Source organism: Zosterops lateralis, assembly GCF_965231275.1.
Source record: "Zosterops lateralis genome assembly, chromosome: 2".
Classification (NCBI taxonomy): domain Eukaryota; kingdom Metazoa; phylum Chordata; class Aves; order Passeriformes; family Zosteropidae; genus Zosterops; species Zosterops lateralis.
The window spans coordinates 26771161-26795062 of NC_139763.1; the positions used below are offsets into that span (position 1 = coordinate 26771161).

The window sequence follows — 23902 nt, forward strand, 5'->3', positions numbered from 1 at the left end:
TCCCGCCCGTGTGTCCCGTCCGTCCGTCCCGTCCGTGTGTCCCGCCCGTGCCGTGCGGGCGCTGCCATGGCCGGGCGCCCGCCGTTCCTGCCGCTCCTGCTGCTCCTGCCGCTCTGCGCCGCCGAGCTCCGCGCTCAGGAAGGCGGTAAGGCGGCACCTTTCCCATGTTTTCGGGAGGGGGGAATCTCCCTTCCCCACAGTCCTCGGGGGGAGGCGGGGGCTGCCGGTGAACGCCGGGGGCGGATGGATGCCGCAGGCCGGGGGCGCGCACCGGGAGAGGAGCCGCCGCCGCGGGGAAGGGGAGCGGCCCCCCCAGGGCTCGTCTTCCCCGGCAGGTTCGGGGCTTATCAGCACCTGTGCCCGCCCCGACACCGCCGTAAAGCGGGGAGCTGAGCTTCGGGGGCAGGGAGCTGCTGGGAGCATCTCGGGGACGGTGCAGGAAAGCGGGATTGCCCGCCGCTCGCACCGGAGGACAGCTGTCCTCGCACCCGAGGTGCTCTCGTGTGAGGGGAAACCTGGCCAAGTCTCGGTTGGATGCGCTTGGCCGTGGAGGAGCTGGGGCACAGCGGGGAGCAGGTCCCGCTGCCCTCAGTGCCTGTCCAAGTACAAGGCAAAGGCAGCATCAGCAAAGAACTTTTCAAAAGCTGTTAACTTTTCCTTCAGTGAGTCTGACTACTTGGGGTTTAAAACAAGGTCTAGGGCATGTTTCTGGAATATCATGCTTCGGTTGACCAATGCCTGTTGCTTCTTGATGTCTCTGGAGAAGGGAGTATGATAGAGTGCTATCATGACAAGGAAAAAAGAATGAGCAGCCTCAGAAAGAGGCTAGTTCAAGTTTACAAAAACATCCGCTTATATGAGTGGCGTGAAAGGAAAGGAATATAGAGGTGATAACCCCACCGGCTGTGTCCTGTCACTGAAGAAGGGGATTTAAGGGCAAATAAGATAGTGGGTGAATGAACTAACAGTTGCTGATCTGCAAGTTAAAAGTGCTTTCTGTAAAACTTCCTTGAGAGAAGCCTTTTCAAAGTAAGTGGGGCTTCAAATTATGTGTGGGATTGCTTAATATAAATAACACAAACAGAACTTGTCTCCCTGAAATCCACCAATTTCAGTGAAAGCAGAATAAGTCTCCTTTGTGCTCACTTGGAGGATATTAGGGTATACAATTACTGACTTAAGCTGCATGAAGAATGCTCCAAAAGGAATGTGCAGGCCTCCCAGTGTGCATAAGCTACAGTCCTTGAAGTCACATCTGTAGCACACTCTTCCACTCTCCAGCCTGTGATTGGAAAGTATTTCCTCAATGTAAATTCCAGGTGATAGAACTTGATTAAATGCCAGCTTCCAAACTCTTCACACTTTCCTAGAACATATACTCTTTACAGGGAGATTGACAACTTACTTACTCCAGTGTTGTTTTTGTTTTTCCTGCCTGGTGACTTCTGCACAAGTCACTGGACAGTAATGCTACTGTTCACAGAGGCAAGTGCCTGCCAATGAGTTTAATGGTTTAATGTCTCTGTTTAATGGTTTAATGTCTCTGATCCTCCAATTTAAATCAACAGCTACTTGAATCTTGAAGGCAGCAGGTTTCAGGCTTCCGTGACACCAAGCTTTTCAGAAATAAAACAACTCAGCAAACTGACTTCAGGCCGTACATTCCTGCTAAAGCTGATGCTCATTTACTCCTGCTCTTTGTAAAATCTTATAAGGCAGCTGCCTGAGCTCTACATGCACATAAATCAGGAAGGCAGGAACATTTCTACAGGGAGATGCTGTTAAGAGGGCAGGAAGATCCCAGGGCAGTGCAGTGGGATTTGGAGTGGTGAAGAGCAATAGAACTCATACATGGGCTTTTTCCAGCTGCTAGAAGATACATTGCTGCATCTTGAGTGGCATTTAGTTTCTGCAACACAAGCCCCCGGAGCAGTCAGTAGTGTTGCCTGGTGGTCAGCTTTAAAAACAAATCAAGGAATGTAATCTCCCTAGCATTCAGGGAAAGGCATTCTGTTTAATACTGAGTCTTGAGCAGGAGCAGCAGAACTATAAACTCTCACTGGCAACTTTTCAAGATTTAAAAGAGTAGGAGAAAATTTTGGGGTCTTACATTTTGTTCTGAGGCTACTGATTGTCAGAGAGACTACTCTGAGAGATCCTGAGATCTATCAGACTGTGTGAGGACTAATCTCACAGGTAATGTTGCGTACAGGTAGTAGTGTGGTCTGTTTTGGCTTTGTTTCTGCTTCACTCATTTGCCATGACTCTTCCACCACCAAATGTTACCCGCCTTTATTTTTCTCTGCTATCTAGTGTTCATCAAGAAAGAAAATGCCAACAAGTTTTTGGAAAGAGTAAGACGTGCTAACTCTTTCCTTGAGGAATTGAAGAAAGGGAATATTGAAAGAGAATGCAATGAGGAGCGCTGCTCAAAAGAAGAAGCAAGAGAAGCTTTTGAAGACCAGGAGAAAACTGTAAGGATGAATTAATATGAAACATAGGTTTATCTATTTAATGTTTAAAAACTGCTATTCAAGTCCTTTGAGCTGGGCATCAAAACTCACAAGTTGATCCCAATTACTTAACACAAATACAAAATAGTGATTTACTGTGTGTGGAATTGATAAGGCAATAATCATCCCATAATAGTCTTAATTTAGCTCTTGCATGGCCAGCCCATGTGAAATCCTCCATTCTTTTACCTGTTCTGATCTTTTTAGTTGCCATTGAAAGCTATTTGGCCTTCAATGGCTTTGTTGTTATCAGTGTTGAAAATACGTTCACCCTATCTGGGTTACATACCTAAGTGCCATGGCTGCGATCAAGGCAGTCCACAGGAATTCGGAGAAGGCAAATGGAGCCTCATGAGGGAATTTTACTGAACTTATCTCAAGCAGCTTTTCTTGTAATTTTGTAGCTCTCTTTATCTAAATTGAGAGAATGTATACTGTGAACAGTTCTTAAATGTCTTAATGTTGATTGGAATGAAGTTTGTATGACTCTTGTGTCACCAGCCCTACCCCAATGGCTTGCTTAACTTTAGACAGAAATGTGATTTGTTCCCAAGCTGAAGGGAAAGTTAAAGTTACGGGGCAGCTGTGTGGACTGGAGTAAGTAGAAAAGGTGGTATTGCAAACACAGCCTGTAGTTGTGTGGCTGTTTAGAACTACCTTGAAACTGGATCTAAGGCCAGACTCACTTCTCTTTATCATTACTTGGTGGCCAGAATGTTCTTGGAGCAGCCCTGAGGTGTCCTGGATGGGGATTTATGGGTGCATCGCCTGTGTACTTCAGATCATAAATGTTAACTTACCTATGGCAGAACCAGCACAGCCTGTTCTGCCTGGTGACTAGATGTCACTGGAAAGGACTGTATGGACAAACAGCATCCTGGAGTCCTCTGTGCAGACAGAAAGGCGAACACAAATCAGACAAAATATTTTTAAATGTCAGGATTTGTGAGGTCCTGATTGATGGGAGTACAGGCTGGGCATCAAGATGAGAATTTGGCATTACAGGAATATGAGTAAATTCAGACAAAACTGGTGGAAAGATAGTTATGCAAGAAAACAAGTGGTATATGCTGAATGAGTCACACTGGAAAAACTCTTAGGAGTTTCAGATACTTCTGAAAAATGCATGAGACTTGTTTCTGTAGAGCTTGACACTGTATGGATCATATGGTTTTAAGTTATTAAAGAGTAATGGTGGGCTGCAAGGCACTGTATGTATCTATAATGTAAATATTTATTTTAACAATTGTTAGCTGCAAGTATCCTGTGTATGAAAAGTCTAGTATTTTTCTGAGGAATTCAGTAATTCTTGTCTACTTCCTTTTTTTTCTCCATTTCCCACACTTACCTGTAGGAGGAATTCTGGAACATCTATGTAGGTAAGAAAACACTCTATGTTTGTTTAGTAGATTAAGCTTCATTATTGCCAGGTTTGAAAGGATGCACCTCTTAAATAACCCCTTCCTGCTCCCTTGCTTCCTCTCTTTTCACTCTGGGACACCCTCATGTTGTGTTTCCTCTGAAAAAGGAATCTGATTTACTGCCTGCTGTTACTTGAACCCAATTGCTTCATTTGAAGGCAAGGTTCAGCTGTCTCCAGTTGCTGGGCTGACCTTTGTCCTCTCAAAAGAACAGCGGTCCTTTGCACACAAAAGACAGTGAGAAGCAGAAACTGTCTGTGGGACTGCCAGATAATTTTCCTTCAGAGGGGCAGCCCTAGATGGGAGAGTTCAAAATGCAAAGAGTCACAGATGAGGGTGTCTCTTAAATGCCGTAACCAACATGAAATTAAATTGCTTTGCTTAGTCATTTGCCAGTTTCCTGTTACCTTCAATGCCGAAGTGTTTTTGATTCCTGTGTTAAAGTGCATTTTTTGGTTTTTACAGTTTTTTACGGAGCTGTTCGGCATTCAAAGAAAATATGCCAGTAGATCAGCAGATACTACCTAACTGTTTTCTGGTGGTTTTTTATCCAAATATATGAGGTTTTTTTAATTAGGGTTCTGGTGTTTGTAAGCACTGTGCAGGGACAGATTGTTAATGTATTAGTGTTTGTTAACATGTTCTCCAGAAAGTATATGTCTGGTTTGCACTCTGGGAGGAGTATCTCAAAAATGTTGAACAAGGACAGCTCAGCTTTTTCTTTTGGAATCTGCAGAAAAATGAAGACACAGACTTTCACAATCCTCTAAGCAGTGGCTGAACTCTGCAACCTACAGATGAAAATTTCAAGCAAAGCCTGTGTCAGTGTTACAGTAAACAGGATTGGAATATTTCAGGCCATTTTCTCATGAGAATACAAGCAGCAGAATATCAGTGCCAATGCTCTTAGCAAAAATGTTAGTTTTCATACATTTTAAACCACAGTCCACAATTACCTTATGGGTATTCAGAAGTATTGAAAACCACAGCTACATTCAGCCAAGTTACTAGAACAATTTGTTCTTGCTTCCTTTTTTAGTAGGGCATTCTGCAATTAATGCAATATTATATAAAACTCATTACTACAGCTATAACTACAGTGTAGGGTAAGACTAAAGTATGTTTTTTAACAATAGGATGCTGCTTAGCTAAGATCACTACAGAATAGAGTGCTGTGGCACTGCAGAGGAAGCAGAAACAAGAAGTTATGATGTAGACATTCAGTGTGTCTCTTTTTTTTGGTTAATGTTGGTCTTGCCTTCCCTCTGTTAAGCATGGACATCAGTTTCCAGAGCCTCCATGGCTGGAGCATTTGGAGAGCTATTGATTCTGGCCACATGCAGGTAGAAGAGGGATCTTGATGTCTGGGTGCAGTACACAAAGCCCAGCAACTGTTCTCTGTGGCAGGCAAAGCTGCAGCAGATGAGGTCATTTCTAAGTCCAGAAATACCAATACCACACAGGGAGCATGCTGGATCCTTAGGATGAGTAGCTTCTTGAATATTGTTTCTGCCATGGGCATTGCTGTTTCAGCTGCTCCAAAGAGAGGCAGAACAAGTGGCAAAATAGGGGCATAAGGGCATGTGATCTAAAGCAGCAAATTATCAAGCATCACTTTGCTGGATATCCAGAATTTTGTATGAAACAGAGCAGAAACTATAGGGAAATGCAAGGGCCCAGAAATTCAGTATCTTTAGACAGTAATTGCAATAAAGGAATGTCCTGTCAGCTCTTACAGGCTTCACTGTATGTATATTCTGACCGCAATCACAGTATCAAAGAATATTCTGAGTTGGGAGAACCCACAAAGATCATTGAGTCACTGATCATTCTTAAATGACTGGCCCATACAGGGATCAAATCTGCAAGCCTGTCCATATTAGCACCATACTCTAACCAACTGAGCTAATCTCTTTAACTTTCCACAAAAAAAGGCTTGCGTATGCATCATAATAGAATGGCCACCAAAAAGACATTGTAAAACTGAGGGTACATAGATGAATCATTGCAGGTTTGGAATGATTGCATTTATACTGTTTGTTCTGTCTGGAATGTGGCAACTCACATGACCTATATTTTAAAAGGAAGGATGAAAGATGGCTTAAAAAAACTAAAGCCCTTCTGTGTTCATTGAAAATGCTTACACGCTTCTGATAATTTGGGGTTTTGTTTGCTTTTGTAGATGGGAACCAATGCAGTTCAAATCCTTGTCACTATGGGGGCCACTGTAAAGATGGAATTGGTTCCTACACTTGCACATGCTTGGATGGTTATCAAGGCAAGAACTGTGAATTTGGTAAGTTTCTGCTTTGGAGAACTGTGGCGGGGAACTTCCCAGGGAGCCTTGCAAGGAAGCATGTTCTGCATGGAAACCCTTCCAGGGGCTGACTTCTGCGGCATACAGGTGCCACCGTGACCTTGCCACAGGAGGGTGTATCATTAGCCCAGAAGTCAGAGTGGGAGTGTGGAACTGAGGTTCAGTCACAGGACCAAGGGGAGTGACAAGGAGTTGAGGTTTTTTAGGGCAGGAAGGAGGAATCGTGTGAGGATTTACACAAGGATGTTCTCTGTTAGTGTTTTGTTCATTCTTCCCCTGACAATTTGTCTCTGGTTTTCTGAGCTCACCATGCCATGGCCACTGGGCCCACTTGCACTTGGCAAGTAGGTTTTGTGGGCTGGATGCAGCTGCTTTGTAAGGCACAAGCTGATGTTCAGCACTCACATCAGTTATTCCTAAAAGGTGCTTCAGGTGCTTGGCAGGTGGAGATAGAGATTGTGTTTAAAGAGTGTGTTTTGTTTTGGGGAGCTTACAGATCTTCTGTGAAGTCAGTGTTTATATCTAGTTTTTCTCCCACCATGTCTTCTGTAGTCATACCAAAGTTCTGCAGAATAAACAACGGGGACTGTGAGCAGTTCTGCAGCGTCCGAAGAGATGGACGGAAGGATGTGTTGTGTTCCTGTGCAGATGGGTATGCTCTAGCAGAGGATGGCAAACACTGTGTCGCAACAGGTACGAAGCCATGAGCTAAACCAATAGCACTGGTGGTGAGACTTGTTTCACCGTTAAGGGATGTCTTGGTTAACAGTTGAATGTCTTTTGAGCCACCAGTATCTTACATGACTTAGACTCAAGAGTGAGGCCAAGAGATTTATGTTTCAAAAGCTTCCATTTGTGAGGTTCTGTGATGGATTGGATCACAATCTATGTGATTTGGACCCTTTACAAGGTGCCTCTCAGTAAATTACCAGAGTAAATTCCACTGTTGTCCAGAGAAAAGTAATTGCAGTAATAACTGATTTTCTTAAATACTTACAAGCCACATAAAATAGCAGCCTGCGAAACATTTCTTTTCTAAACCTTTCTTTTTATAGAAACTTGAAACATTAAATAATTGTAATTAATGCTGCTTACACTTGTGCATTTTTGCACTCTAATAAAAAGACTGGTCAGAGATGTCAAACATATGCCCGGGATGTTGTTTGTTATATCCTTTAAAAAATAACAAATTGCTCTTGTGAGCGATTGTAGTGGTTTCACGTTCACCTCTGTTTCTGTTTGCCAAATTTAGTGTAGTGGTTTAATGTCTTTCTGCTGTGAGAAAGGATTAGGAAGAAAAGGTAAAATAGAGCCAACTTAAAAGTAAACAGATAGTTTTTATTAATATACACTAGAAGAGAAAAAAGAAAAAACAAATGAAACTTCCAAAATACTTCTCCTCCCACAAACTGTTCACTTTCTCACCAACAACATAGAGAGGCACAACTTGTGATTTTCAGTCAGTTTCACCCTTTAAACATAATCTTTCATCACTTTGGGAGAGGAGTCTCTCTAGAGTCCTATGGAGACATTCACCGTCTGAAACAAAAGTCTGATGGCTCCAAATGTCACAAATCTGCAGCTACCTGGAATTTTTGCAGATTGTGCAGTCCCACCTATTAGCAGCCTTTCCTCTGGCGACTCACAGACCTCTCAGTGTATTTGGAGTACCATTTAAGAACGCTTCTTCTAGTATAAAACAAGGGTTCTCTTCTTCTATCTCTAAAATTGTCTCTATCTCAAAAGAAATGGAAACCTCCTTTTTACCCAAGGGGCCAAGGGCCTCAAATCACTTTCTCTCTAAAACCATCTTCATCTCAAAGGCTGAGACCTCCTTTTACCCCAAGAGCAAGGGGCTTACTCTGTTCAAAATTCTCAATTAAATCTCAAATATATCAATCCACGACTTTTGACTAGAACTAGCATTCCCCCAAACAGCATTATGATATTACAAGAAATAGTCAATTTCTCAATGATTTACACCAGAGAAGTCCAGCTAAAAATGTCCACTTCTTCAATCTCTTTTTCCAATTAGTCCTTTGACTCTCACTCCACTAACTTCATGCTGTGTCTTCTCTGCATTCACTGTGTCCCTTTCTTCTTTCTTTCAAGGAAGAGTTAAGCCTAGGAAGCTTCATTTTGTCAGGACAAGGTTATATCTGCCTAGGCCTGTGATGGATGTGTGATCCCCGCCAGGCAGCCCCTCAAAGCGGCCGGGCCGGGCATTTTCCTTTCCTTTCCTTTCCTTTCCTTTCCTTTCCTTTCCTTTCCTTTCCTTTCCTTTCCTTTCCCTTTCCCTTTCCCCTTTCCCCTTTCCCCTTTCCCCTTTCCCCTTTCCCCTTTCCCCTTTCCCCTTTCCCCTTTCCCCTTTCCCCTTTCCCCTTTCCCCTTTCGTTTCCTCTCTGCTGGGGAGGCGCCGCAGGAGGGTCCAGGTACCCCGCACAGCCCTCGGTGACAACTGGGGCAGGCCGGGCCCAACCGAGCCCAGTGGTGTTATCAGGGGGCCCGGCCTGCCCAGCTCCCTCTTGGCTCAGCCAGCTTAGGATAGGCTTTAAAATGAGCTGATGTTAAACTGCAGCCTCTCCTCGGGTGCTGGGAGGCGATGGAGCCCGACAGGCCTTGGGCTGGTTCCGCTCCCCGGGAGCAGGGAAAGCAGCAGGGCACGGCCGGCCAACAGCACGGCCTGACTCGGTGTTACCTGTTCAACTGGCTGGAATGGAAAAGGAGGCTCAGACAAAGTCTCAGCTCTGTATAGGTATTACCAAAAGTCACCTGCAACTTTCTCAATGGTCAAACCATATGCCAGTAGCTAAGAACTGGCTTCTGATAGGTCCCTGTTTTTCTAAAACAACTCTAAGTTCCTGACAGGGCAATATTCCATATTAGTTTTTAACTAAAAACCAAACTGTGTTAACACATAACAGCGATACTAAATCGCTCTGCTTCCTTGGCATTTCCAAGAAGTTTTCTCTTATGCTGGTGTTTTTCTCCATCATCAATTTTAGAATTCTTCTCTTTACAGTAAAATATCCTTGTGGAAAAGTTTTTGTGGCAAGGAAAAAAAGGTCTGTTCTTTCACCTGCTGACTATAGCAATGGAACAAGTGATCAAGAAAACCCTCCTGCAAATGAAACGAGCACAGAGGAAGACTTTGCAATTACCACTGAAAGCCCAACCCCTCCACCTGACAACAGAACAAGCAGCAAGACTCCATATGTCGATACCAGGATAGTTGGTGGGGATGAGTGTCCTCCTGGCCAATGCCCATGGCAGGTAAATGGAGGGGGTTTTGCCCGGCACGTGGGCAGAGCGTATCTCTGAGGGAAGGTGAGCAGTGGCTCCTTCCAGCTGGTTGCCTTCTGAACGTGAGCCATGTCACATGCCAGTGGCAGCGAGATGTAGCTGAAGTGTGTGACCCTGGGCACCTGGATGTGCTGTTCTGCCAGCTGCAGCCTCACAGTGTCAAAACAAAAGGCTTTGTGCTGTTTGTGATGGAGCTGTCTACCCTATCCCCAGAGAGAACTTTTGGGCCATGCTGGTCTCCCGGGCCATTTCTGCAGGTTACATTTTGCTTCTGTCTGAGCCCATCCACCCAGGCAGCACACCCGAATGCACGTCCGATAAAGCCAAGGTTTGCTTCACAAATACACCCTCGTGTCTCAGTTTTACTCTTGAGATTGGGCCAGCCAAAATGAATTCCTGTATTTGGGAGATTCTTTGTGGGGGTAAGTCCAAGGGATGGGGTGATGTGAAGTCTGCACTCTGCCTGCTCAGTCAGTCAGTGCTTGAGGGGCATTACTCAGCACTGGGAGTGGGGTAATGTGGAAGCCAAATGTGAACTTCACATAAAGACAATTGAGATTCTTTGTAGCAGCAGAAGTCAATCTGTAGCCTCTGCACCTGGGAATGCAATAACAGGAGAGACCTGGAGGGCCGTGTCCATGGTGCAGTAAGAAGCATCTCTGTAGTGTCCAGAGAAATCAGTTACCCCTTTACAGCTAATCAACATTAAACTGCACTTTTTCCTTCTGCACTTACCTTTTTTGCTTCACAGGCTGTTCTTCTAAACGAGGAAGGGGAAGAATTTTGTGGTGGAACTATTCTGAATGAAAATTTTATACTTACTGCAGCTCATTGCATGAACCAATCCAAAGAAATCAAAGTTGTTGTTGGTGAGTGATTATTTCTTTTACTTTTACTTGAGGTTGGAGTATCTGTTGTGCCTAACCTTCTGTGACCTAAATCTCCTGTTAGTTGTACTCATGATTCATTAAGGTTTGTTACCTTTTTGCTGCTTTTTATAATTTCTTGATATTGTAAGAATCCTGCACTGTAACAACAGGTGCCTCTCATTCTTCTCTACCAGCAAGTGATTACAGTCAAATATTCTAGAAATGTTGGCTATCAATATGTTCAGCAGAGCAATGCTTCTGCAGGAAGCTCATCATTCCTGGCACTTCCAAAGCATCCAGATTTGCTCCTGCTGGAACTCTGAGCAAAGCTATGACTCATTGAATAGAGCACAAAAGAACAAACTCAGATTTATCATTGCTTCTCTTTTGAGCCAGGACACAGGACCAACACAGCTTCATCTTTGCACTCTGTTAGTCCAGACCATGTGCTCTTCTCTAAGCCAGGCTCAAGAACCTGTAAGAGCTTCCCCACAAAGGTGCATTAGTTTAGTTGAATCAGCTTTTGCCTTTATATAAAGTGGTACAAAAATCTCCATAGACAAAGTCCCAGGACCAAAGCTGACCCAGTTGCTGCTAAGAAATTGCCAATTGAAATATGCCAATTTTCTATTGCCATACCTGTTTACAGTTTCCTTCTGTGGTCTAAGGTCCTGACAAAGTACTCAGAATGATTATACTACTCTGCCTCTGTCAAGGTTGTTCCTTAAATCCTTATACTTTCTCCATATTAATGATCCTTTTAATGCTCTTGTACAGGAGAAGTGGACCGAGAGAAGAAAGAACCATCTGAATCAATGCATAATGTGGACAAAATACTTGTTCATTCCAAATTTATTATTGAGACTTACGATAATGACATTGCCTTGTTAAAGCTGAAGGAACCTATCAAGTTTTCAGAGTACGTCATTGCAGCATGTCTCCCCAAAGCAGACTTTGCTAATGAAGTTTTGATGAACCAAAAATCTGGGAGGGTTAGTGGTTTTGGACGTGAATTTGAAGGCGGACGAACATCCAAAAAACTGAAGGTTCTTGAAGTCCCCTATGTTAATAGGAACACTTGCAAGCAATCCACTAACTTAGCCATAACAGAGAACATGTTCTGTGCTGGTTATGACACAGAGCAAAAAGATGCTTGCCAAGGAGACAGTGGTGGCCCCCATGTGACCAGATATAAGGATACTTATTTTGTTACTGGAATTGTTAGCTGGGGTGAAGGATGTGCAAGAAAAGGCAAATATGGTGTCTATACCAAACTGTCCCGCTTCCTGCGTTGGGTAAGAACAGTCATGAGTTTGTAGTGGTGGTGTGTCCCTTGATCCTTTTTGTTAGCTGCCAAGGTGCAGGACTGGTAATGGAAACTTTCTTTTCCCACGCATCTGCTAATTTTTTTGTTTTTTGAGGTCTGATTCCTTAACACTATGATCTGCTTCCATTTGTATTATTTGTGGCTTCAAAGCACATCTCTGTGGACTGTGCAGGTGTTTAGAATTGGTTGAATTAGGGACTTCCCCCAAAGAAAAGGCTCCTGAGTGGGGTCTTTGGCTTCTTTTACTTATTTATCAGTGTCTGTTTTGGTTCTTGCCTGTTGACACCAGTGCTCCTACCGGAGGCTCCTAAACATGTTCTGAAGAGTCACTAGTCATAGTGAAAGCAGGAAGGACAGGACTCAGTTAATGCTTATATTGCAGCCATCTGGCCCAGCAGGGAGTTTGTCCTTCCTGGAGTTGTTTAGCTTCTACCTTAAGATGTATTCAGAAGATTAAGGGAGCAAGGAATCTTGCATGGCAAAGACTGAGACAAAATTAATTAACCAATGTGTGATGCTAAATAACCATATGTTCCATCAAATGCCCTGCTCAGATCAGAGCAACTCATTAAACAGGGGCTTACTTTAAAAGGATTCCCTTTATAAGGATTTATATTACTTCCCTCTCGTTTAATTTGTACACTCTGCTCATCAGAAAATATATATGTGCACATTCATTGTTTTCTGTGTCTTTTCTGGATTGTGTACAGCTAAGGACTGGAAAACTCCTTGGATATGTATTGTTCTAGGTGTTTCTGTTAGGTCCAACATTGATGTACACCAGCATTTGAAATAAAAGGTTCTTTCTTTTATGTTCTCCTTTGGTTGCGTTTTTTCTAACAAAGCCCCGTCAGCCTCTGTGCCCCTGAGAATTCTGATGGCTTTTCCAAGGCTTCTCCAAACTCTTATGCTCCCCTGCGCTCTGAGGAACAGTGAACTCCATTAGACACCTGCTACTTCTTTCTCAGGCTTTCAGTGGTACTGGCTCATTTTGCATAGCAGGTGCTGTGAGCAAAGCAGACTGACAAACTCAAAATACAGCTCTGCATTCAGCACTAACTATGGGCAGGAACGTGAGTGGGCAGGTCAGTTACCCCAGCTTGGTGGTCTTGACCTGTATAACTCCTCAGTGGGCTTACTTCAGTGTTTACTCAGCAGTGTTTGTTCCCTGAGTTCTGCTGTCCACGGGATTCTTGTTCAAGTCCTTTTTCCCATGGAACCTTTGCCTTGTGCTCAATCAGAGTGAAAGATCCCTCTTCAAAGGAAAACCTCAGGTCTGGGTCCTACCCAAATCCTACTTACATGCTCATACTAAGGGCTTTCTTCTACTCAAGTGGAGCTTGAGGACTGAAGAAAAACACAAAGTGGGCTGTAAAGGTGTTGAGGTAGCTGAAGGCATCACTTTATGTCCACTGCACTTTCTGTGCCAGCATCTCTGCCATGCTGAGAGGACATGACTGAAACATCTCCTTGCCTCTGGAACTCCTATCAAAGGTCATAAGCAGCCCTAGGGCCTGCAACAAAAGGAGGAATTAAAGCACACTCTTTTTTTTTTTGAATGTAGACCAATGATTAGGGAGTCATTTCACACAGCAAAATTGGAACAGACTGCAGAATCCAGGAAAGGGACACTGCACACAGCTGCTGAGTAAACTGGTGGATTTTAAGGTACCAGAACTTGTCCTGGCAAGCAGACACGGCTGGCTTAGGAAAAATCTGGTGGACAGATTTGGATGGTGGACAGAGAGGTCTAAGCTACCACGTACTGCTCCGTCTTCTTCTGCCTTCAATGAAAAGACAGTTGTGAGACTTAAGGGAAGAAAAGAAGGATGGTCAGTAAGCCCTGTGACTAGATAAGCCCTGCAGTAGATTTTCCCAGGGGAGCAGTGCAGTCTCTGATGCCAGTTGCGTTCCAGAGTGGGAGATGTAAGTAGCTATCAGGTGTGCATCATGATGGGGGCTGCCCTGAAGAAATATGGAGCAGCAGCGCTTTGTTAGAGTGTCCTACAGTATGTGAGGAAACCACACTGCAGCAGGCTCAGTGTCCAACAGGCTTCTTCCCTGCAACCTTGGCCAACATTCCAAAATTATAATAGAGATCAACTTGATCCTTTGTTGGTTCAGTAAGTTCGGCTGGGTGTCCTTGGCAATTTTTCCAGGTTAGCAGTACAAGCCAAGTCTAACTCTTAGGATCATGCCTTTGTGCCTTTGCACTGGCATGGCAAGAACAAGCCTTCTGTGTAGTGCTCTCTGGTGCAGGTGACAAACCTGGCAGGATTGTCTTCCATAGCCTGATTCCCGGACCACAATGCCATGTCAAGAGCTGTCCCCTTGGAGTGGTTTAAACAAGAGGAAACAGCACATAGACCCCATAACGCCCTTAAGTTACAATGTAAGATGTACCCAAAAGTATGTATTCTATCACCATCTTCGTAAGTTGTTAAAACCAGGTAAGCCAGTGTTCTTTATCTCCTTCATCACTCATCTCCGATAACTCCAGAGGATATCTTCTGTTAATGGGCCACTGAGTCTCACTGCATGACTGATAAAATTGCATCATCCCATTGTGAAATGCAGAACCCACGGGAAGGAACCAAGCATTCCTAACCTGGATATAATCTGAGGTTTTGAACACCACAGTCAAACTTACTCTCTGAATTCCCAGAGGACAAGAGCTCTATAACCGCCACTGGACTTTCAGAGGAAGATCAAACCCTTCTACAGGATCACTGCTTCAACAGAACCATATCTGTCACTTCAAGAGGACTGCAGCCACCATTTAATCTGACTGCCACCAACACCCTGACCAACACGGTGCAGGTTGTATTCTGACTCTGTCAGTGTTTCTGTATTATTGCATTTATTTTATTCTTCCTATTAAATTTTATTTCTGACTTGGGATCTCCCACTGCTGTGCTTTCAAACAATAACACCCCCAACATTCATAATGGGATGGAAATTGATGAATCTGAAGGTGTGCTCTGTCCAAGTGTGCTTGTGACAGAGCTAGTGGGTAACTGTGCTTACCAAGATCTGGAGACTTGGTGCCTTGATTCATCCTCATTTCTGGGGTGCCTTCCTCTTCAGCCCAGCATACAGGAGGCACAAAGCTCTTGCTCTGGTTGTTCTGCCTTCTTTGGGACTAGGGCAAGAGCCAGATCATTTACTCTAGCTCCTTGCTGCCTGCATAGTCTAGCTGCTTTAGAGAGGCTTTTTTCAAAATTTCTAGAAGAAAGCCTCCTGGAGGTGCTCTGCCAGCACAAAGCTGTCAGTGTGTCATTGCTGCAGCACACTCACTTATTTGTGTCCTAACACTGTGCCGTTGTGACATTGAGTGCAGACTTGCTCTCAGAGGTTTTGTTTTCTCATGAGTGAATGACCTTTGCACTGTGGTGTTTCTCATTTAGCAGCTGCCCCAGAGCCCTGCAGGTTATGCGCAGTGAGCTTGGAGGATGGTCATGGCAGGTCATCGTGGGACAATGTGGCTTCTTCCTTTTGTCCTCCTTTTCCTTCAGATGAAGCAGACAGGTAGAGTGTTTGCTTTAACTTGGCTTTGTGCTGCTTTGCCTAAACCATGCAGGTAGTTGTCGATATCTTTGCTTTGCAGAGCAGGGGACATGAGTGAGCGCCCAGTATCTCTGCTGTCTCACCCACCTTGTTTCTCTTTGATAGCTGTAATGTAATGATATTCAGGGCTCAGACACGTGGGGAATTCCATTTTTGACTGACAATTGTGTCAGTGTAAATTATGGGGTCAGTATGTTGATATGTAGTGTTTTCAAATGCTCAGCACAATTAAAGGGCTATTCTTTATATTCTCGAGAGATGTGATAATTAAACAATCCTTACTATCCATTTGTAAGCTGCTGAGGGACAGAATGATGCCCACAATATTTAACTGTGCAGAGAACAAGAACCCTACCCCATATGTCACTGTGATTTTCTAATTCTTCACACAAATGTCACAGCTATATTTGATAAAATAAATTGTCCCACCTATTCTGACCCTGCTCCAAACAGGGGCAGAATAGGTGGTAACATTTAGGAATTTGAATTTTTTTCTTATCTAAAGCAATGAATTATTAAGGAAGTGTAACTTTTCTGGATATTATACTACTTCTATGAAACAGTGCATCCCAGAGAACATGTGTGAGGGGGAACACATTTTTTGCAGCAGAGCGCTAAATGGGAAAGACCATGTCAGTGAGCACCCGAGGAGGGATGGAATGCGGTGGGAGAAAGAGCTGCTACATGAAATGTGTCTCCAAATGCAGAATTACCTCACTGTCCTCCATGTAACTGAGTTTATGAGATATGTGTGGCTGGGGCCCTGGAGTCAGGTCAGCCAGTTGCGTCTGGGAAAGGAAGAAAGGCTGCAGAACTTGAGAAGCCAGCATAGATGTGGGCAGTGAGGTAAGAGGCAATAATTTCAAGCTCAAGCTTTTATCTCAGTGGATACAGTGGAAAAATTTTGGTGCTCTAAGCAGTACACGACAGAAGTTTGGCCTGCTCATGTGAATTTAGCATGTTTTGTAAAGTTGTGGGGTTTATTAGCTTCTGTTTAATATGCCAGTATCTGTGTTTTTAAATGAACAGCTCTGCAGACAGAAGACATGCGGAAGGCCTGAGATGACCTTTAAGGAAATAAAAGTTGATGAGTTTTAGCCAGTAGTTGCAATGTAGAAATGTCCTGTCTGGTTTTACAGGATTCACTATAAGTTATGTAGACTCTGACCACTATGTATTACTTTATCTTCCCACAAAAAAAGGGTTGCGTACACACTCTCAGTCAGGGGCCACCAAAAAGAGATTGCAAAACTGAGGGTACATAGATGAATCATTGCAGGTTTGGAATGATTGCATTTATACTGTTTGTTCCATCTGGAATGTGGCAACTCACATGACCTATATTTTAAAAGGAAGGATGAAAGATGGCTTAAAAAAACTAAAGCCCTTCTGTGTTCATTGAAAATGCTCACACGCTTCTGATAATTTGGGGTTTCGTTTGCTTTTGTAGATGGGAACCAGTGCAGTTCAAATCCTTGTCACTATGGGGGCCACTGTAAAGATGGAATTGGTTCCTACACTTGCACGTGCTTGGATGGTTATCAAGGCAAGAACTGTGAATTTGGTAAGTTTCTGCTTTGGAGAACTGTGGCGGGGAACTTCCCAGGGAGCCTTGCAAGGAAGCATGTTCTGCATGGAAACCCTTCCAGGGGCTGACTTCTGCGGCATACAGGTGCCACCGTGACCTTGCCACAGGAAGGTGTATCATTAGCCCAGAAGTCAGAGTGGGAGTGTGGAACTGAGATTCAGTCACAGGACTGAGGGGAGTGACAAGGAGTTGAGTTTTTTTAGGGCAGGAGGGAGGAATCATGTGAGGCTTTACACAAAGATGTTCTCTGTTAGTGTTTTGTTCATTCTTCCCCTGACAATTTGTCTCTGGTTTTCTGAGCTCACCATGCCATGGCCACTGGGCCCACTTGCACTTGGCAAGTAGGTTTTGTGGGCTGGATGCAGCTGCTTTGTAAGGCACAAGCTGATGTTCAGCACTCACATCAGTTATTCCTAAAAGATGCTTCAGGTGCTTGGCAGGTGGAGATAGAGATTGTGTTTAAAGAGTGTGTTTTGTTTTGGGGACCTTACAGATCTTCTGTGAAGTCAGTGTTTATATCTAGTTTTTCTCCCACCATGTCTTCTGTAGTCATACCAAAGTTCTGCAGAATAAACAACGGGGACTGTGAGCAGTTCTGCAGCGTCCGAAGAGATGGACGGAAGGATGTGTTGTGTTCCTGTGCAGATGGGTATGCTCTAGCAGAGGATGGCAAACACTGTGTCGCAACAGGTACGAAGCCATGAGCTAAACCAATAGCACTGGTGGTGAGACTTGTTTCACCGTTAAGGGATGTCTTGGTTAACAGCTGAATGTCTTTTGAGCCACCAGTATCCTACATGACTTAGACTCAAGAGTGAGGCCAAGAGATTTATGTTTCAAAAGCTTCCATTTGTGAGGTGCTCTGATGGAGTGGATCAAAATCTAAGTGATCTTGAGCTCTTTCAAAAACAGGGTTGTCAGTGAGGCCAGTTAGAGTAAATTCTGCTGTTAACAAGAGAATAAAAAATTGTAAGATCACAGAATATTCTGTTTTGAAAAGAATCTTCAATGATCATCAATGTCCAATTCCTGGTCTATTACTAGACTATCCCAAGGATAACTCCATGTGCCTGAGAGCACTGTCCAAGCACTTCTTGAACTCTGTCAGGCTTGGCACCTTGACCATTTCCCTGGGGGACCTGTTCCACTGCCCAACCACCCTCTTGGTAAAGAACTTTTTTCTAATATCCAACCTAAACCTCTGCTGACACAGCTTCCTGCCATTCTCTCTCATTTCTTCACAGAAAGGGCTATCCAGTACTGGAATGGACTGCCCAGGGAAGGGTTTGGGTCACCATCCCTGGCCATTTTCAAGAAACAACCAAATGTGGCACTTAGAGCTATAGTCTGATTAACAAGGTGGTGGCCTGTCAAAGGTGGAATTCAATGATCTTGGAGGTCTTTCTCAGCCTAAAGGATTCTGTGAATCCATGTCCTATTCCTGGTCATCACAGAGAATCGACCACTGCCTGCCCCTCATCTTCCCCTCAGGAGAAAATTGTAGACTACAATGAGGTCTCCCCTCAGTCTCCTCTTCTCCAGGCTGAACAGACCCAGTGACCTCAGCCACCCCTCATACAGCTTTCCCTCAAGGCCCTTCACTGTCTTTGTTCCCCTTATTTGGATGCTCTCTAAGAGCTTTATATCTTTCTTATATTTAAATGCCAAAAACTGTACATGGGACTCAAGGTGAGGCCACACTGAGAAAAATGATCACGGAAGAATCTTTGCTGGAACATTTACAGGCCATATGAAAGAGTAGACTGCAAAAAATTCATATTTTAGATTGCAGTTAACATTATCAACTCGTAACTGAAGAGATTGGATAATTATGATTATGTATATATGTACAATTTTTTTGCATTTCAAAATGCCAGAGGGGAGGGGTAAGTCAACCATTTAGATATCATATCAGTTTTTTATACTTTATAGCTAATAACAAATTCCTGTCATTAGCCGTATTATTCCTAAAATAAAGCACTTCACTCAGTTTCCAAATTAAGCACATTTTATTTAGAGGAATTACATTCATATATCAATGTAAATAATTAAAGATGATGTATGAAATTTTAAATACTTCCAAAACATGACCATGAGAAGAAAGCTGAAAGAGAGGCTTCACAATGAGAAAATAGCACTCATTTTTCAAACTATATGGTCTTCTTCCTTCGTTGCATGTGCCAAGGCTTTGTTATTGTATGGAAAATGAGGAAGAGGCACTATATATTGTGAGATAGTATTTCCAAGGAGTTTCTTCTTCTGCCAATGTTTCTAACCATATTCAATTTTAACGTTCTTCTCTTTACAGTAAAATATCCTTGTGGAAAAGTTTTTATGGCAAGGAAAAAAAGGTCTGTTCTTTCACCTGCTGACTATAGCAATGGAACAAGTGATCAAGAAAACCCTCCTGCAAATGAAATGAACACAGAGCAGGACTTTGCAATTACCACAGAAAGCCCGACCCCTCCACCTGACAACAGACCAGGCAGCAGGACTCCAAATGTCCATACAAGGATAGCTGGTGGGGATGAGTGTCCTCCTGGCCAATGCCCATGGCAGGTAAATGGAGAGGGTTTTGCCCAGCACGTGGGCAGAGCGTATCTCTGAGGGAAGGTGAGCAGTGGCTCCTTCCAGCTGGTTGCCTTCTGAACGTGAGCCATGTCACATGCCAGTGGCAGCGAGATGTAGCTGAAGTGTGTGACCCTGGGCACCTGGATGTGCTGTTCTGCCAGCTGCAGCCTCACAGTGTCAAAACAAAAGGCTTTGTGCTGTTTGTGATGGAGCTGTCTACCCTATCCCCAGAGAGAACTTTTGGGCCATGCTGGTCTCCCGGGCCATTTCTGCAGGTTACATTTTGCTTCTGTCTGAGCCCATCCACCCAGGCAGCACACCCGAATGCACGTCTGATAAAGCCAAGGTTTGCTTCACAAATACACCCTCATGTCTCAGTTTTACTCTTGAGATTGGGCCAGCCAAAATGAATTCCTGTATTTGGGAGATTCTTTGTGGGGGTAAGTCCAAGGGATGGGGTGATGTGGAGTCTGCACTCTGCCTGCTCAGTCAGTCAGTGCTTGAGGGGCATTACTCAGCACTGGGAGTGGGGTATTGTGGAAGCCAAATGTGAACTTCACATAAAGACAATTGAGATTCTTTGTAGCAGCAGAAGTCAATCTGTAGCCTCTGCACCTGGGAATGCAATAACAGGAGAGACCTGGAGGGCCATGTCCATGGTGCAGTAAGAAGCATCTCTGTAGTGTCCAGAGAAATCAGTTACCCCTTTACAGCTAATCAACATTAAACTGCACTTTTTCCTTCTGCACTTACCTTTTTTGCTTCACAGGCTGTTCTTTTAAACGAGGAAGGGGAAGAATTTTGTGGTGGAACTATTCTGAATGAAAATTTTATACTTACTGCAGCTCATTGCATGAACCAATCCAAAGAAATCAAAGTTGTTGTTGGTGAGTGATTATTTCTTTTACTTTTACTTGAGGTTGGAGTATCTGTTGTGCCTAACCTTCTGTGACCTAAATCTCCTGTTAGGTGTACTCATGATTCATTAAGGTTTGTTACCTTTTTGCTGCTTTTTATAATTTCTTGATATTGTAAGAATCCTGCACTGTAACAACAGGTGCCTCTCATTCTTCTCTACCAGCAAGTGATTACAGTCAAATATTCTAGAAATGTTGGCTATCAATATGTTCAGCAGAGCAATGCTTCTGCAGGAAGCTCATCATTCCTGGCACTTCCGAAGCATCCAGATTTGCTCCTGCTGGAACTCTGAGCAAAGCTATGACTCATTGAATAGAGCACAAAAGAACAAACTCAGATTTATCATTGCTTCCCTTTTGAGCCAGGACACAGGACCAACACAGCTTCATCTTTGCACTCTGTTAGTCCAGACCATGTGCTCTTCTCTAAGCCAGGCTCAAGAACCTATAAGAGCTTCCCCACAAAGGTGCATTAGTTTAGTTGAATCAGCTTATGCCTTTATATAAAGTGGTACAAAAATCTCCATAGACAAAGTCCCAGGACCAAAGCTGACCCAGTTGCTGCTAAGAAATTGCCAATTGAAATATGCCAATTTTCTATTGCCATACCTGTTTACAGTTTCCTTCTGTGGTCTAAGGTCCTGGCAAAGTACTCAGAATGATTATACTACTCTGCCTCTGTCAAGGTTGTTCCTTAAATCCTTATACTTTCTCCATATTAATGATCCTTTTAATGCTCTTGTACAGGTGAAGTGGACCGAGAGAAGAAAGAACCATCTGAATCAATGCATAATGTGGACAAAATAATAGTTCACTCCAAGTTTGTTGCTGACACTTTCGATAATGACATTGCCATGTTAAAACTGAAGGAACCTATCAAGTTTTCAGAGTACGTCATTGCAGCATGTCTCCCCAAAGCAGACTTTGCTAATGAAGTTTTGATGAACCAAAAATCTGGGAGGGTTAGTGGTTTTGGACGTGAATTTGATGGTGGACCACTCCCAAAAAAATTGAAGGTTCTTGAAGTCCCCTATGTTAATAGGAGCACTTGCAAGCAATCCACTAACTTTCCATTAACTGAGAATATGTTTTGTGCTGGTTATGACACAGAAGAAAAAGATGCTTGCCAAGGAGACAGTGGTGGCCCCCATGTGACCAGATATAAGGATACTTATTTTGTTACTGGAATTGTTAGCTGGGGTGAAGGATGTGCAAGAAAAGGCAAATATGGTGTCTATACCAAACTGTCCCGCTTCCTGCGTTGGGTAAGAACAGTCATGAGTTTGTAGTGGTGGTGTGTCCCTTGATCCTTTTTGTTAGCTGCCAAGGTGCAGGACTGGTAATGGAAACTTTCTTTTCCCACGCATCTGCTAATTTTTTTGTTTTTTGAGGTCTGATTCCTTAACACTATGATCTGCTTCCATTTGTATTATTTGTGGCTTCAAAGCACATCTCTGTGGACTGTGCAGGTGTTTAGAATTGGTTGAATTAGGGACTTCCCCCAAAGAAAAAGCTTCTGAGGGGTGTCTTTGGCTTCTTTTACTTATTTATCAGTGTCTGTTTTGGTTCTTGCCTGTTGACACCAGTGCTCCTACCGGAGGCTCCTAAACATGTTCTGAAGAGTCACTAGTCTTAGTGAAAGCAGGAAGGACAGGACTCAGTTAATGCTTATATTGCAGCCATCTGGCCCAGCAGGGAGTTTGTCCTTCCTGGAGTTGTTTAGCTTCTACCTTAAGATGTATTCAGAAGATTAATGGGAACAGGGAATCTCACATCTAATTAAAGAGGGGCTTACTTTGTAAGGATTGTACTTCCCTCTAGTTTAATTTGTACACTCTGCTCATCAGAAAATATATATGTGCACATTCATTGTTTTCTGTGTCCTGTTCTGGTTAGCATACAGCTAAGGATTGGAAAACTCCTTGCATGTGTATTGCTCTAGGTGTTTCTGTTAGGTCCAACATTGATGTACACCAGCATTTGAAATAAAAGATTCTTTCTTTTATGTTCTCCTTTGGTTGCGTTTTTTCTAACAAAGCCTCATCAGCCTCTGTGCCCCTGAGAATTCTGATGGCTTTTCCAAGGCTTCTCCAAACTCTTATGCTCCCCTGTGCTCTGAGGAACAGTGAACTCCATTAGACACCTGCTACTTCTTTCTCAGGCTTTCAGTGGTACTGGCTCATTTTGCATAGCAGGTGCTATGAGCAAAGCAGACTGACAAACTCAAAATACAGCTCTGCATTCAGCACTAACTATGGGCAGGAACGTGAGTGGGCAGGTCAGTTACCCCAGCTTGGTGGTCTTGACCTGTATAACTCCTCAGTGGGCTTACTTCAGTGTTTACTCAGCAGTGTTTGTTCCCTGAGTTCTGCTGTCCACGGGATTCTTGTTCAAGTCCTTTTTCCCATGGATCCTTTGCCTTGTGCTCAATCAGAGTGAAAGATCCCTCTTCAAAGGAAAACCTCAGGTCTGGGTCCTACCCAAATCCTACTTACATGCTCATACTAAGGGCTTTCTTCTACTCAAGTGGAGCTTGAGGACTGAAGAAAAACACAAAGTGGGCTGTAAAGGTGTTGAGGTAGCTGAAGGCATCACTTTATGTCCACTGCACTTTCTGTGCCAGCATCTCTGCCATGCTGAGAGGACATGACTGAAACATCTCCTTGCCTCTGGAACTCCTATCAAAGGTCATAAGCAGCCCTAGGGCCTGCAACAGAAGGAGGAATTAAAGCACACTCTTTTTTTTTTTTGAATGTAGACCAATGATTAGGGAGTCATTTCACACAGCAAAATTGGAACAGACTGCAGAATCCAGGAAAGGGACACTGCACACAGCTGCTGAGTAAACTGGTGGATTTTAAGGTACCAGAACTTGTCCTGGCAAGCAGACACGGCTGGCTTAGGAAAAATCTGGTGTGTACCAAGGATGGTGGACAGAGAGGTCTAAGCTACCACGTACTGCTCCGTCTTCTTCTGCCTTCAATGAAAAGACAGTTGTGAGACTTAAGGGAAGAAAAGAAGGATGGTCAGTAAGCCCTGTGACTAGAGAAGCCCTGCAGTAGATTTTCCCAGGAGAGCAGTGCAGTCTCTGATGCCAGTTGTGTTCCAGAGTGAGAGATGTAAGTAGCTATCAGGTGTGCATCATGATGGGGGCTGCCCTGAAGAAGAAATATGGAGCAGCTGTCCTTTGTTAGAGTGTCCTACAGTATGTGAGGAAACCACACTGCAGCAGGCTCAGTGTCCAACAGGAAGCAACTTTCCAAATAGCTTCTGAGATCTTCTCTACAGAGGAATTTTATGAATCATGTTGTGGACATGATGCATGCCTTATGTTTTAGTTTTGCTGTTGTTTCTGATTGGAGACAACTGAGCAAACACCTGAGTCATCACCATTACAAGGGCTATGAGTTAGAGGTGGATTTTGACTTCCCAGTGATGAAATTGGAGAGGTACTTAATGGGATACAGGGTGTCCTGTGAGTCTCCAGAATGTTTCCAGGAAAATCTCAT

General features: G+C 43.7%; 2 protein-coding genes across 2 annotated transcripts; both read left to right on the forward strand.

Annotated features, from left to right (window-relative positions):
* Nucleotides 1-46: 46 nt before the first annotated feature.
* Nucleotides 47-12566, forward strand: F10 (coagulation factor X). The gene is made up of 8 exons (XM_083854416.1): nucleotides 47-145; nucleotides 2314-2474; nucleotides 3868-3892; nucleotides 6117-6230; nucleotides 6804-6944; nucleotides 9274-9524; nucleotides 10306-10423; nucleotides 11201-12566. The coding sequence occupies exons 1-8, from the start codon at nucleotides 67-69 to the stop codon at nucleotides 11740-11742; spliced, it is 1431 nt and encodes a 476-aa protein (XP_083710542.1). The 5' UTR covers nucleotides 47-66; the 3' UTR covers nucleotides 11743-12566.
* Nucleotides 12567-15187: 2621 nt separating this feature from the next.
* Nucleotides 15188-22170, forward strand: LOC310905743 (coagulation factor X-like). Its single transcript, XM_083854417.1, has 6 exons — nucleotides 15188-15278; nucleotides 16768-16881; nucleotides 17455-17595; nucleotides 19214-19464; nucleotides 20246-20363; nucleotides 21141-22170. The coding sequence occupies exons 1-6, from the start codon at nucleotides 15203-15205 to the stop codon at nucleotides 21680-21682; spliced, it is 1242 nt and encodes a 413-aa protein (XP_083710543.1). The 5' UTR covers nucleotides 15188-15202; the 3' UTR covers nucleotides 21683-22170.
* Nucleotides 22171-23902: the final 1732 nt, after the last annotated feature.

What these genes read in the sequence shown, in the direction of transcription:
- LOC310905743 (XM_083854417.1), top strand. Translation starts at nt 15,203, where the DNA reads ATGGTCATGGCAGGTCATCGTGGGACAATGTGGCTTCTTCCTTTTGTC. An exon ending in CCTTCAGATGAAGCAGACAG is followed by an intron (nt 15,279 to 16,767) that starts GTAGAGTGTTTG and finishes TTGCTTTTGTAG; the next exon opens with ATGGGAACCAGTGCAGTTCA. An exon ending in AGAAATCAAAGTTGTTGTTG is followed by an intron (nt 20,364 to 21,140) that starts GTGAGTGATTAT and finishes GCTCTTGTACAG; the next exon opens with GTGAAGTGGACCGAGAGAAG.
- F10 (XM_083854416.1), top strand. Translation starts at nt 67, where the DNA reads ATGGCCGGGCGCCCGCCGTTCCTGCCGCTCCTGCTGCTCCTGCCGCTC. An exon ending in GCTCCGCGCTCAGGAAGGCG is followed by an intron (nt 146 to 2,313) that starts GTAAGGCGGCAC and finishes TCTGCTATCTAG; the next exon opens with TGTTCATCAAGAAAGAAAAT. An exon ending in CTGGCCAATGCCCATGGCAG is followed by an intron (nt 9,525 to 10,305) that starts GTAAATGGAGGG and finishes TTTGCTTCACAG; the next exon opens with GCTGTTCTTCTAAACGAGGA.